Source organism: Quercus robur, chromosome 4 (genome assembly GCF_932294415.1).
Source record: "Quercus robur chromosome 4, dhQueRobu3.1, whole genome shotgun sequence".
Classification (NCBI taxonomy): domain Eukaryota; kingdom Viridiplantae; phylum Streptophyta; class Magnoliopsida; order Fagales; family Fagaceae; genus Quercus; species Quercus robur.
The window spans coordinates 32939722-32953577 of NC_065537.1; the positions used below are offsets into that span (position 1 = coordinate 32939722).

Below are 13856 nucleotides of genomic sequence, written 5' to 3' on the forward strand. Positions count from 1 at the left end.
AGAAGAATTGACAGATTTTCCTTACCTCCTTGTAACCTATTGCAAGTCGTAGTGCATAATCATATGCCACATGCTGCTTCTCTGTACCAGTAACTCCATCATGATGGTTAGCAATTGCTATAGCTTCAGCCAAAGAGTCTGTGTTGGGCCCCGATTTATTCCTCCCCTTAATTTGTGTTAACCAGTCACTGATTAAGCATAAATATCTCTTTCAAAACAAAAGAAAACAAAACTTCATTTCTAGACTTTCCCATGCTAGTCAGGAATAAAAGAAAAACAAATCCACAAACCGAATGAATTAACATTGTCATTTTGCTACAATATGGTCATCTACTTGCTTCTTAGTCTCACCTCCTAGCAGAATAAATAACAAAAACATCAGCCCTTACATTAATGATACATGAAGGCTTCCTGTACTCCTAATGTCTTTCTTCCTGCAAACTGCCAGAATAACATATTCAGTCACACACATAATTACACAGAAAAAGAAACGCAAGAGAGACAGACCTTTTTCACTGCCGTGTCAATATTCATTCTCTGTCATAACCAACGGTGAAGGTTACAAGGTACCGTGGTTTGCTTTTTAAGTCCTGTAAATGCCAACTTGATCACTCCATGTTTTTAAAATGTTCTAATATACCAACATCAGATGTCTTTCAGTTACAGGGGGTAAAAAAAAAAATCAACAGAGGCGTTAAAGCATCAGTGTCACAACATCAGTGGCAAATTTTAGGATTCCTCAGAACCGGGGAGAGAGAGAGAGAGAGAGAAATTTTTTTTATTATTGTCTGTTAGAGTTTTCACTGGAACAATAAGTATTAGAATTATACTGGACATGAATGAATGCATTTTATCATCATGTATGAAATTATAACATAAAATCATTCTCTTCATTTTTTTTTTAATATAAGTAATATCATTCTCTTCACTTACGAAGTCCTACATATTTCTTTGTGTGTACTCAACTCAATTCTCTAAATGATCAAAATTCATGTAATGCGACTAAATTTTATGCTGGCCCTTGACCTAAATAGTCCTCCTTTCTTCAGATTTGAGACCAGCTTTGTGAAATCTAAAAACATTATGACACCAAACACTGACATGGGGAGAGTTATATATGATAAAGCATTGATGAAGAAAGATTATAGCTTCTACGTTATGGTCATACATAACACCATTAACACTTCTCACATGTAAAACAACTTCTCCACTTCATCCCAAGTCACAAATCCTAGTAAAACATTTGTTCACAAAAACACCATATTTTAATCAGTTTTCAATAATTTAATTTAGTTGGTCCAAACTAAATGACATTCTAAAGGTCGAGCCTTGTTGCGATAGCAAGTGCCTTCCATTAAAAAGCGACAGGTCACAGATTCGAGTCTAGGAATCAGCCTCTCCAATATATTGGGGGGGGTAAGACTGGCTACCATGACCTTTCCTAGACCCGACAAAAGTGAGAGCTTTGTGCACTAGGTATAACCTCTAAACTAAATGGTATTCTGAAATTCTTAATTGCATCATATTCACATATGAATAAAAAAGTTGTAGGCATTGTACAAATTTTGTAACTACAAGGAATATTTAAGTTGCAGAAAAATACACACCGCACTAGGGTTACCCCACAATCTTCGCAGGTAGAAATCTGACTCAGCTGCAACAATTTGAGGAGGTAGTCTTTCGGCACCTCTAGGATTAGATGGAACCCAAATCTACAGCAGAATAATAAATGAAGCAGGAAAAGTAAGTACAAAAGTATAGAAATGACTTATTTCTATTTCTTAAGAATTTGCAACGTGCATTATTTCTAATTTCGCCATGATCATACTTAACATGCATGTATTCAATAATGTAAAGCACACCGAATGATAAAAGTCATGGAAGCATGACCCTTTTTATAAGGTATCTTTTCCCTTAGAAGTGATTCCCTATTTTTCTCTTCTAGACTATTTCACCATTATATCCACTATCTTCACCTGGCCAGCCCTCAAAATCCAAAAGTTTTTTCTACTGCACTACTTGTTGATCAATAGTTGAAAGATGTCAACAGAGAAGAAAAAATTGGATGTTTGCATCATATAAATTACGATACCATATTATTCCAAGCAGTAAAGTTAAAAAGGTGTCACTTTAACATTCACAACAAATGGGTTCTTTGAGTTCTTTCCAGAAAACTCAGATCTCTTCAACTAAAATGCATTCCCAAGAAAGTAGGAAAGTGCAAGAATCTCAAATGCGCTTATGGATCTGGTTCCAAAAAATATTGGATTACCTGTTAATTTCAGCCAAGTTCAAAACCAAGTAAAACCTGTAACCCCAGAAATTTTTGATAATGCTAGTATGAGAGGATGTTACCTTTGATGTATTGGTTACATTTTGAGCTTCAGTTGAGCGGCTACTAATACTATTCACAGGTAGCCAAGTCTTTTCATGGCCTGATTCCTCACATGTAAGAGATCCATGGAAGGAAGAATGCTGGGCGGGAGATTCAGCTGCAAAATTTACACAGTGAAAAATGTCCCATCATCTTGATAATAATAAATAAAAAAAAGCTGAAGCACATGAATATATACCAGACAAAGAATTCTAAGTCTGTGTACCTTAGTTAATGACAATGTAGGAAATGATACTCCTATGAAGAAACCGAAAACTACACCAACAAAAGTAGTTACGATAAGCCTCATCGTCTCGTTTGGCTTTCTGCTAACTGCACTGCAGTGAAGAAGATTCATATATTATACAAAGAAACTTCTTATCATAACTTAAAACGCCTCTTAAATTTCTCAAAATATCTTTCCAGTGATATATGCCAGCAGTAATACTGAACCTGCGTGAAAGGATTCCCATTTTATTTACAATCTTCTGACTGTATATTCACCAAAAAAACAGCTGCAACAAAGAAAGCAGGGCAGCTGATCTGCATTATCTAACAAGTTTTGAGTTGCCAGTCCTCCATGAAAGTAACAGAGACCCTCATCAAAGGAACCAATACCTGCCATACATTTTTTTATAAAAAGGAACATAAGTTTAAGTATTGCACCATATGAGTACAAACACTCTGAAAGATAAAACAAAATAATAGCAGCAGTAAAATTTCATCTAAGTGTGAATTAATTACGTAGCATTTAATGGAGAAAAAAAAGCATATAAGAATACATACTTTTAGGTTGAAAAAATCTTATGAATTTTTGGGTGGTACTCACAAGTGACAACCCAAAGTTGTTATCTAATGTAATTATATCACAAAGTTTGGAAGCTCGTTTAAAGTGCTCTTCTCACAACCCAGAGTTGCTACAGAACATAATTTTATCACAAACTTCAGATGCTTATATAAGAAGCTCTCTCTCTCTCTCTCTCTGGGGTCTTGGTGTTGTATAATCCCAAAACCTGAATAAGAAACATTAAAGAGCAGCACAGCACTGCAGCACGGGTGCAAAACACTTCTCTTTGGACGCAAAAAAAGCAAATTCTACACTCAAGCCCAGCAAGTAGCACTTGTTCAAACATAATATGAGTGAAACCATGAGCAAGTAACCATGTGTTTCTTCCTTATGACCCTCTACAAGCTACTCTACCAATCAAGCAACCATGTGCTGCCCTAGACAAAAAGCCTATAACCCAGGAACAAACAATAATTAAGCCATGCCATTACTCGACAAATTATGTAACCTTGTGCCCATTTTGACTTATACCCAAATCTCTTAATTAAATCACAGAAACCCATTATCCCAGGTAATTGTATCCTCATTAAGACAAAAAATATAAATAAATAAATAAATAAATAATAAATAATAAATAAAAACTGGGGCTTGCTTACAATGAAAGACAGTACAAAATGACCAACAACAAAATACTCAACCATTAAGTTAGGTCAAAAATTATAAAAAATAAAAATAAAAAATCCAATCATTATTTTTGTCTTAGTAATTACCTATACTATTATAGCTTCAATTTTAAAGTAGATACTTGAGAAACAAACTCATGTCACAAGAACCCAACAGCAACTTTAATTCAAAAACCAAAAAATAAAATAAAATAAAATCTCAAACCACTTATAACCCAGCAGGCAAATTTTTTTTTTTTTAAATCTAATCTTTATTTTTACTTCAATAATAAATAATTTGAAGAACTCAATAAGTGACAGCTTCTTATAGATTGTAGAGAAAACTAACAAACAAACAAAACAAAAGAGTAAACTTGGAACCCAAATCAAAGCAAAACAGTAGTACCAAGAATATACCTCAACTGAGTAAAGGTTTTTCACTTTCTTTGTTGGGTTTCAAGCAAGGAAAACAAATTCCATGACTTTAGCACTTACTCAAGGTTCACCAATTTTGCGTGTTTTAATCCTCGTGTAATGTTTGGGCGGGGGAGGAGGCTGCGAGGCATCATCCTTAGGCTCATCATCGTGCTGCAAATTCCATTAGATGCATGCAATCAATATTTGGTGTAATGATAAGAATAAAGTGAACTACAAAATATATCATTACATTGTAATTAATGTTATCATACCATAGAGCTGCCTCAGTGTCCTATTTTGTGTCCACCTGTCCCACAAGTGGGTGCTCTTCTAGTGCGTTGCGGTCTACCTCATGGCGGTGAGGGCTGATGAGGGGAATGCTCGTCCGATACATCAGTATATGGCTGTAGAGTGTCAATCCCAATCGGAGGTCCTAGAGGGTCAGATGAGGATGAGGTAGGTGGGTAATGATGCTCTGTGTAGAGGCCAGGAATGGGTGCACTGGAGCTGGTGGGTGGGCACGAGGGTGTCTCGAGGAGTATAGGAGGGGTCAAATTTTGATCAATACCAAGATCAAAATTAGGCTACGAAGGTGGGGTGGGTGAAGGGCCCTCAGGCTGAGGGAATGCATCTACCACGGGTGCAGAGACCTCGGACTGAGGAGATGCATCTGGGATGGGTGGAGGGACCTCGAGCTGAGGAGATGCGTGCGGGATGGGTGCAAGCATCTCAAGACTAGTTACAACCCGAGGGGTTATTGCATGCCGACCACGGCCCCTGGCTGCACTTGTGCTTAGGCTTACTGTAGCAGGCTAGCCATAACCCCTAGCTGCACTTGTGCTTATTGTAGCAAGTCGACCACGGCCCCTAGTTGCACTTGTGCTGGCCCCTAGTTGCACTTGTGCTTAGGCTTGCTGTAGCAGGCCGACCACGGCCCCTAGCTGCGCATGTGCTTGGGCTTGCAGTAACACGCTGACCACGGGTCAATGTACTTACAGGTGCTACGCTTGTGCTTGGGGTTGCAGTAGTTGCTGGTTCAGTCTCATGCCCATTGTTTGCCTACCCATTTGCTGCAGGACCACCACTAAGCCCAGCCACATTATTTAGGACGCGCCGGACATGGTTGTGAGCTCGGCTGCCTTCAGGAAGCATCTCCAACAGCGCTAAATGGCTTTCAATCTGAAATGAAGAAAGAACTAGTACAATCAGATTTGAGACATTTATGTATCAATTAATGAATTGATAATATAGTACTTATTAATCTACTCAAACACTCAACTAAGAACTAACAGTTTTATTAGAATACTATATGTAACAGAAAGTCTTTAATTGGATGTCAGTCAAATCAAACCAAATTTGCTAAAAAAAGAAATCAATTGATTCTACGTTCGTACATGTATTAAAGAAAAATGAAGCAAGCAATAAAATCTAATTAGAACACATTACCATTATATCTAATTTAGCGTTGTTGCGGTCAACATACTTTCGAGTGACCGGACGGTACCAGCGGTAATAGGCATGATAGCGAGGCATCTCACCAGTCTGAGGAGGTGCATGACAAAGTTGTTGTTGTCTCATATCCCATGAAAGGATATACGGTCCATGCTCCTCCCTCCAATTCTTTTCCATCTTCCCACGTAAGTCTATTCTATGCAGTCTATCATCGTACACAACATCGTCAGACGGCTCCTATGCCAACCCAAACTGTCGAAGGACACGGTCTGGGTGGTGTCTCTCTACTATGCAGAAACACACAAGCGGCACCCTTGTTGTCCACGTATCCCTCCCTGCAACGCAGAACTCAGGAAGGTGGCCAAAGCAGTGGCGACTCCAAGAAATTTTTTCAGGGTGTTCTTCGAGAAGCATAAATTACAGAATCTAATAAAAAGAAAATTTTATATATTGACGATAACAACAACAACAACAATAAAAAAATATGCAAATGCATAAAGTTTTACAACATAAAACTTGTGGAGTTCAATTATGGTTGTTCTTAGTGTTGCTGAACAGGGCGTAACAAGGAACACGTACTTGGGGGGGCCAAATTGCAATATTGATAGAAAAATCATAATTCATAAATTTATAAATAAAAAATTATCAACTTTGATATATTGTCATATTTTTAATTATTAATGGAAGTACAAAAGGTAGTCTATTTTACAATACACATACAAAAATTTGAATACTATTATTTTAAGCACCATCAACCCATCATTATCCATAATATTGAAAATTTTCTTATTTTTTAATGAATTATTCAGCTCCTAATTTCAAATTAAAAAAAAAAATGATGATATGGAAAGAGATATAATATATTATCATATAGCAATACAACAAATTGAACAACTTAATAAACAAAGCATATTCATAAAACTAAATGACCATTATCATATATATAAAAAGCATAAATCTAAATACCCATATGATGTTGAAGAAACAAACAAACCAGACACAAGAAGAAGCTAGAACTGAAAGCAAATATGGATAGTTTTTTTTTTAGATGAAAGGAGTTTATTTGATTTCTACCCTTGTTAAGAAGAGAGTTAATGTGTTTAGAGCAATCAACAATGAGACTAAAGAAACGTAAGGCACTGTGGGCTTGTATCAGCAGGAGAAAAAGTAGTAGGGATTACTTCTATTTTCTTTGAGAATCATCTAGGTGGCTGAAAGTTCAAAAACGTGTATAAACACCCTTGAACGTTTAGACCCTCAAATTACAACTTAACCAATTCAAGCAATATGTCAAACAACAAGTGTGCGGAAACTTAACACAAGCTATAATATGGAATTGGTTAAAAACTATCTAAGTCAAAACAAAACACAATCCACAGCAAATAATAAAAAGGCAAAGATAGAGAGGAAGGAAGATGCAAACACAAAGACACCACGTGATGTGTTATCGAAGAGGAAACCGAAGCCCTCGGCGTAAAACCTTTCCGCCGCCCTCCAAGTGGTAAACAATCCACTAGAAAATACAGTTGGGATACATGGACAACAATAGACCCTCCAAGCCTAATCTACCCAGTGCACCTAAGCCCTCCAAGCTTCTTGCTCCAACGAGGTTGCGCCGAACCTTTTTCTTTTCTAGCTTCCCAGATTCCGCTATTAGACCGTAGCATCAACCAATGAAGATTGGTTCCTTCCTAACTGCTTCCTAGAAATCCAAACAGCTCTCTCACAGTAATGATAATGGTGAGAATCAGGTTTGGTATAATGCCTCTCAAGGATTTGACAATGGAGAGGAAGAGAGTTGAGGAATTTGAAGAGACTCTAATGTATAGATTGTGGGTGAATCAATCTTGTTTTTCTTTAAGGTTTCTCTCTCAAAATTCTCTCTGGAAGCTCTCTTACAATCATGGGTAAAAGGGGTATTTATACTCGAGTGGGAGGGAAATGTGAAACGTCAGGTTTTACAAAATAGGGGTGGCTCGCGGCTTGACCTCACGGCTTGACTAAGTCGCGAGATAACCGTATGGCCAGTTGTCCTGTTTTGTCCTGTAGTGCTCCAGCTTGCATGACTGTTCACCTTCCAGCATGCTTGGCACATGTGCTGCGTTTGGCGGCTTGCAGCCGCGAGTCACCCGCGAGGCCAAGCCGCAAGTCTCTGTTTTCTTGCACACTCTTGAGCAATCTTCACTCTATCTCACTCACTACCCTTACATCAAACCCACCTAAATACAAGGTTACTAAATGCTGAATTACAAGCAAATTTGGCATTGAATAAAGCCAATTAGATGGTTGAATAAATTCAACCTTACAGTGGCTTCTTGAGATTGAGAATGATGAAAAAAAAAAGTAAATTTTTGTTTGAAAATGAGTGGTAAAAGACGGTATTTTGAGGGTGTGGATTATTGTCTATTGGATATTTGGATTGACAACAAACCATTTGGACAATTGGGAGAGCTAACTAGTATTTTATTTGAGGACTTTGGGTTATCTATTGGACTAAGTAGAGATCCTAGAAAGAATTGGGGACCGGTCATTATTTTCTAGGGGGCATAGCCTTTTACTTAAAGCAAAAATTAAAAAAATTGAAAGACTCTAATATATTGTTAAGTTGCTCAAATTATGAATCAAAATTTAATTTTATTGACATAAAAAAAATTCAGGGTGTTCCTAAAATTTTTTTTAAAGGTAGATAAATATAAAATTTTAAATTATTATGTATAATTTTTTTCTTTTTTTCAAGTCAGGGTGGTCCTGGGACCACCCTGACCATAAGGTGGCGCCGCCCCTGGGCCGAAGTCTTCCTCGTATGGCTGCCACACAATCTACAATAGAAACAAAAAACAATTATCATAGCATCTTAAAATGTGAAACAAGGGAGAATACATAGATAAAGGGAAAAACAAAAGATATGTTAAAGGATGAAGCAATCATATTCTTAAGGAAAATTAACATAACCAAACAGAATTTTTGAATATTATTACTTGGTTTGGCTGCATTCTAACTAATTGCTTGCGATAATGGATCAAGGCCGTGTTGGATGGCCTACTCTTCGGGCTTGGCACCCGCACCCACCTACAGTTACAAGCGAATAACATAAGAAAAGATAATATCACTTAGTTAGTAAGAAGAGTACATTGCATAACACACTAAATATCAAGAAAATACTTAGTTAAATGCAAGTGGAGCATTTGGCCATGGGCCATAATCACATCCAGGTGGGGGGCTTTATCCTCAGGCAGAAGAATGGCAACCTTGCCCATGCCCAATACTGGACCAAGGTGCACCCCCCACCAATCTGTGATGCCCCTTTCTCGCTTGCCCCACACAACTCTCTGTACAACTAGGCCAGGCAACCACTACCCCAACTATACTGTGGCGGATTACGAAGGTTCCGCAGGAACTCCAAAAACATCAAATGCACCCTATCTCCCGACTTGTCCATGAAAAGCTTATCCCCTAGTGGTATACTGGTGTATCTGAATCTTCGTCGCGTCATGAGGTAGTGGCTCTGCAATGGCGTCAACAAGGCGGCTGATGAGAATTCTTTGCCCCACCAAAGTTTTGTTGTCATTCGCCGGAGTAAAACCAAGCAACTCCATGCACAATTGACTCCAATCCCCATCCACCACAGCAGTCAGCCCAACCAAGACCTCACCGTCTATAGGAAGTCCGAAAATGACCTCCACATCTTGTAGGGTGATTGACATCTCACCATGTGGAAGGTGGAACGTATGAGTCTCCGACTGCCATCGCTCAACTAGGGCCGATATTAGACAATGATCTATCTCTCTGGAAAGGGCCCTAAACAATCCTTCCAGCCTTACCAACTTGATAATGTCAATCACCTGATTATCTTGCATCTGAATGTGTGCCATCTCCTTAGTGCAACCACAGCACGTAAGTGGGCCCGAGTCCTGCAAAATCGATACAAGATTATTTTGGTTGTTAGAACTAGATATACAACTTTGAAAGAACTTGCTAAGTAAAAGCCAAAGACAACGTAAAAATTAAAGCGGTTGTTAGAAGATATTTCACCTTGCCATTTCAAATGTCCTCTGATCGATGATATCGTTGTCATGTCAAAATTGACTAATTTTGGGGACCAGGGTGCACGATCTCTAGCTCCTCATCGATCCGAGGCTCCATACTACAAAGAGTATAGACAATTAAAAAGGTTATGAAAACCCCAATTTTTCTGTGCCAACGTCTGATAAGACTACATATATTTTCATTCCATCACCTTCAAAATTATATATATGCGCACCTGAAATGAGACTGTTGGGCTCAACCTCACTTGGGCTCACAATTTATTTATAAAGTGCGCTTCAGGATTTCCTACTTTGGGTCGTTCTCGGCACAGAGACTCAAAGTAATATTCCTACTCTCTTCCTAAATGACTGTTTTTTCTCTCTTTTTTCTGAACCCCTTCTTCTTCCCCAACTTCTTCTATTTATAGCTTCAAGTTAGTGGGAAGATCATGATTACTGCCATTGTTAGTGCAATTGAAGGTCCAATATTATCTGTTATAAGTGAATGTTTTAGGTGAGGGTGGAATGTAACGATTATGGCCTTGGAACTTGGTTCCAACTCAGGTGAATTTGCTCGGTAGTGATGCTCCCCGAGCATCCTATGGTACGCCCGGACAAGGTTTCACTGATTGTTCGGGAAGTTTTATGCCGAGCATAGTTCAGGAACTGAGGCCCAAAACTCGTATTTTTTTAAGGCAGTTTCAAGAAGAGCTTAAGGCGATGGGGCCGTGCTATTGGGCCTGAGCCCAGGGCCTATCTGGGTCTTGGGACCTCGGTGCCGTACAATATATATATACAAGATTAAAAAGGCAGTTAAACATTACAAGTGCATACAAACTAGATAAGAACATGTAGGTAAATAAAAGTTTACACTTGTTGGAACCATAAATTTGAAATGAAAAGAAAGAGTTACAGAAACATTCAAGCTTCAAGAGCATCAGCAAAATGTGACCAACTAACCATGCAAGAGGATGGCCCTTAACAGAAAATTTTTAGGCCTTCTACATTCCTATTCTAAACTTATTTTCGTAAGTAAATAAGATTATATTTTTTAACATTATTCTTTCTTTTGTGCATTTCCTAACTCCTTTCAATCTCTACATTGGTTGCCACCAAACATTCGTAGGCCACAAGACCATTTTTATATTCTTCCAAGTGCAGAAATTAGCTGCCAAAAGCAATTTTCAATCATATTTTAGATATCAACCTGTACGCAGATCAAATATTTAATTTTTCTAACAAGTAAACGTGATCAAATCCAAAGTTCTATTGGCCACCAAAGTTCCTCCATTAATCTTTCATGTACTCTGACTAAAATAAAGATGATTTTCATAGTAAATTTCATGGTAGTTTCCACTAAAGGAAACCACTATATTCAGTATTCCAATTCAGATTATTGAGTAATTTGGTTTTACTCAAATAAACCATACAGCTTGATGTTAGTTAGTTTTTTTTTTTTTTTTTTTTTTTTTTTTTTTTTTTCTTTTTTAAGGTAAAACAAATAAATAACAGCTTGATGTTAGTCCAAAGACACAAGTTTGTACAACCTAATTTTAGTACCCCAAATAAAGTCACTAAACCCAATTAAAAGCCCAAATTATCCAAATATACACCCACAGACCCACTAACAACTAAACCCATGCAAGGAACCAACAACAAGCTCTCTCTTCTTCTTTTTCCCACTTTTCTTCCTTTTCTGTGTACAATGCGCACTTGCTCAAACACACAAGCATATTCCCATAACATATTTTTGTGATTTTAAAAATCCCAACTATTGAACAAGAATCCAACATATTTTTGGACAGTCATCTTTAGTTTAGTTACTAAATCCAAGAACAAGGATCCAAATTCAGAAATCACAAACAAAACCCAAGATCTAAAAGCCAAAATCAAAAACAAATTCAGCCATTAATACCCCCATATAGCAACCACCACAATTGAAGAAGCCCAAAAAGGAAATCACCAAGGCATATTCAGCTACTAAATTTAACAACCCAGAAAGCAACCCATCACAACAAATTCAATTCAGCCACTAATTCCCAAAACCCAAACAAAAACACAAAAGACAAAGTTCAGCCACTAAACTGAGCTACAAAAACCCAAAATTTCAAGAACCCAAAACAGAAAAGAACTCAAATTTACAATAACCCATCACACAAATCCAAAAAAAGCATAAAGAAAAAAAAAGAAAAAGAGAACCCAGAACCTGAAAAGAGAGAGTACGAATGGCGGGCTACAAACGGTGGGCTACGAACGGCTTGAGAGTGAGTGAGTGAGTGAGTGAGTGACTTTGAGAGTGAGTTTGAGAGGGCGGAGTTTGAGAGTGAGTTTGAGGGAGTGAGTTTGAAAGGGTTCATGTTTAGGTGTTTGAACTTTGAGGATTTTGTAATGAGCCGTTTGAAAGTGCTGTGGATTTGTGTTTTAATGGTGGGCAAAGTTCGAGTCTTATAAACTCGATTTTACATGGCTCCACGTGAAAAATTTGTCCACGTAAGGGTATTACCAAAACAATGAACTCGAGCTTTAGAAACTCGAGTTCTAATTAAATCTCGAGTTTTAAAAACTCGAGATGCTAGTTTCACACATACTTTCAAAACCGGGCAACTAACGAAATTGTTAGAAATCCTTTGTTATTTGGAAAGGGTGTCCCCAAAAAGACTACTGTACGAGACGTTTTAAATATTATATTAAAGTAGCAAAAGTAATTTTTGGTTTGTTAAAATAAATTTTTTTTGCAATAGCGGATAATCTTAAGAAACAATATTATTATTATTATTATTTTGTCATCATTAGTAGATGATTGCATCTTAATGTATTAAGAAACAATGATTTTGTATATTTATCTTAATTGATAGTTTGTTAATATTGTATAAATACCTATTTGGTTTTTTTTTTTCTTATACTTCGCCCCCTAACTTGAAATCCTAGATCCGTACCTGTATAACAATATTTTGAAAAAGAGTCTCCTCCTCTGCCTTTCCTTCAATTGCTTTTCGTTATTACCAATTATATATTTATATCTATTAAAAAAGGGGCCAGCATTTAGTATTGTATTATCTAACTATAATATCCGGCATTTCCTCTACTCTGTCTTTAGCATTCCCAATTACAGTGTCTATCTTACTTTGCAATACTTTTAGACTTCTTAGTTCCAACTGTTATACCCATAAACTCTAATAAATACGTGTTATTCCATTGTTGGATTGGCTAACTCTAATTTCACTTTTCTTATTTCTATTTTTTCCTACTCTTTCACTTTCTTGTCACTTTTCATTCCTCAAATTTGTGATTCTCGCAATTCCCTAAGTAGAGCATCACTTGAGATAATCTGGCTTTGATTCTTCTTTATTACATTTGCTATAATGTTTTAGTTGTTACTGCTCTCAAACTACACGATTTGGTTTTGATTCCGTAAAGCATCCATTAGCATATAACAATGACAAGTGTTTTCATTCCATTTGTTGAAAAGCTGTAGTACGAAGTAAATGCATTTATTTAAATTATTATTTTGTGACCATTTATTTTAAATTTGTCTAATCAGTTTTCTTTACTATTCCTCTTTAGTTAAGAAAAAGAGGAATAGCTTTTTGAAGATAAAAGATAGATATATTATTGGAGTAAAGTATAACAAGAGTATCCCTGGGGGAACCGGATCCTCTCCATTTCCCTTTGAAATGGAGAGGCTTCAGTTCACGGTGGGGATTGAGTCCAAAATGATCCACGCTCAAAAATTGGACACATCATTTAAAATGTGTCCACCACACTTAACTGGAGTTCAGTTGACTTAACTGGGGTTTAACTCAACCGGACAAAAAAAACTTGAGTTAAACTCTTAACTCTCATCAGCCGTTCAAACTCTCTCTCTCTCAAATTTCAAAGTTCAAACTCTCTCAACCTCCACTTCTAGCATACTCAACTCAAACCCATCAGCAAAAACAAAGGAAAAACCTTAGCTCACCAGAGATCCCGACACCCATACACGCATCCTTTTTTAACCCAGATCAGAGAGAGAGTAAGGGTTGGGGTTTGGAGAGAATCGGGTGTAGAGAGAGACATTGATGCTTTTCAGACCCAAATCAGAGAAGGTTAGGGTTTGGGTTTGGAGAAAATCGGGAAAGAGAGAAGTTGATGATCTTTCA

At 37.3% G+C, this 13856-nt stretch overlaps 1 protein-coding gene and 1 long non-coding RNA gene across 2 annotated transcripts; both read right to left on the reverse strand.

Annotated features, from left to right (window-relative positions):
- Positions 1-539: 539 nt before the first annotated feature.
- LOC126724428 (uncharacterized) lies at positions 540-2999 on the reverse strand. Its single transcript, XR_007654981.1, has 5 exons — positions 2828-2999; positions 2601-2712; positions 2356-2492; positions 1608-1712; positions 540-590 (listed from the first exon to the last, which is right to left on the reverse strand). It is a non-coding gene; the product is annotated as an uncharacterized LOC126724428 (long non-coding RNA).
- A 2268-nt stretch (positions 3000-5267) lies between these two features.
- LOC126724429 (uncharacterized) lies at positions 5268-5910 on the reverse strand. The gene is made up of 2 exons (XM_050428966.1): positions 5687-5910; positions 5268-5419 (listed from the first exon to the last, which is right to left on the reverse strand). The coding sequence occupies exons 1-2, from the start codon at positions 5867-5869 to the stop codon at positions 5300-5302; spliced, it is 303 nt and encodes a 100-aa protein (XP_050284923.1). The 5' UTR covers positions 5870-5910; the 3' UTR covers positions 5268-5299.
- Positions 5911-13856: the final 7946 nt, after the last annotated feature.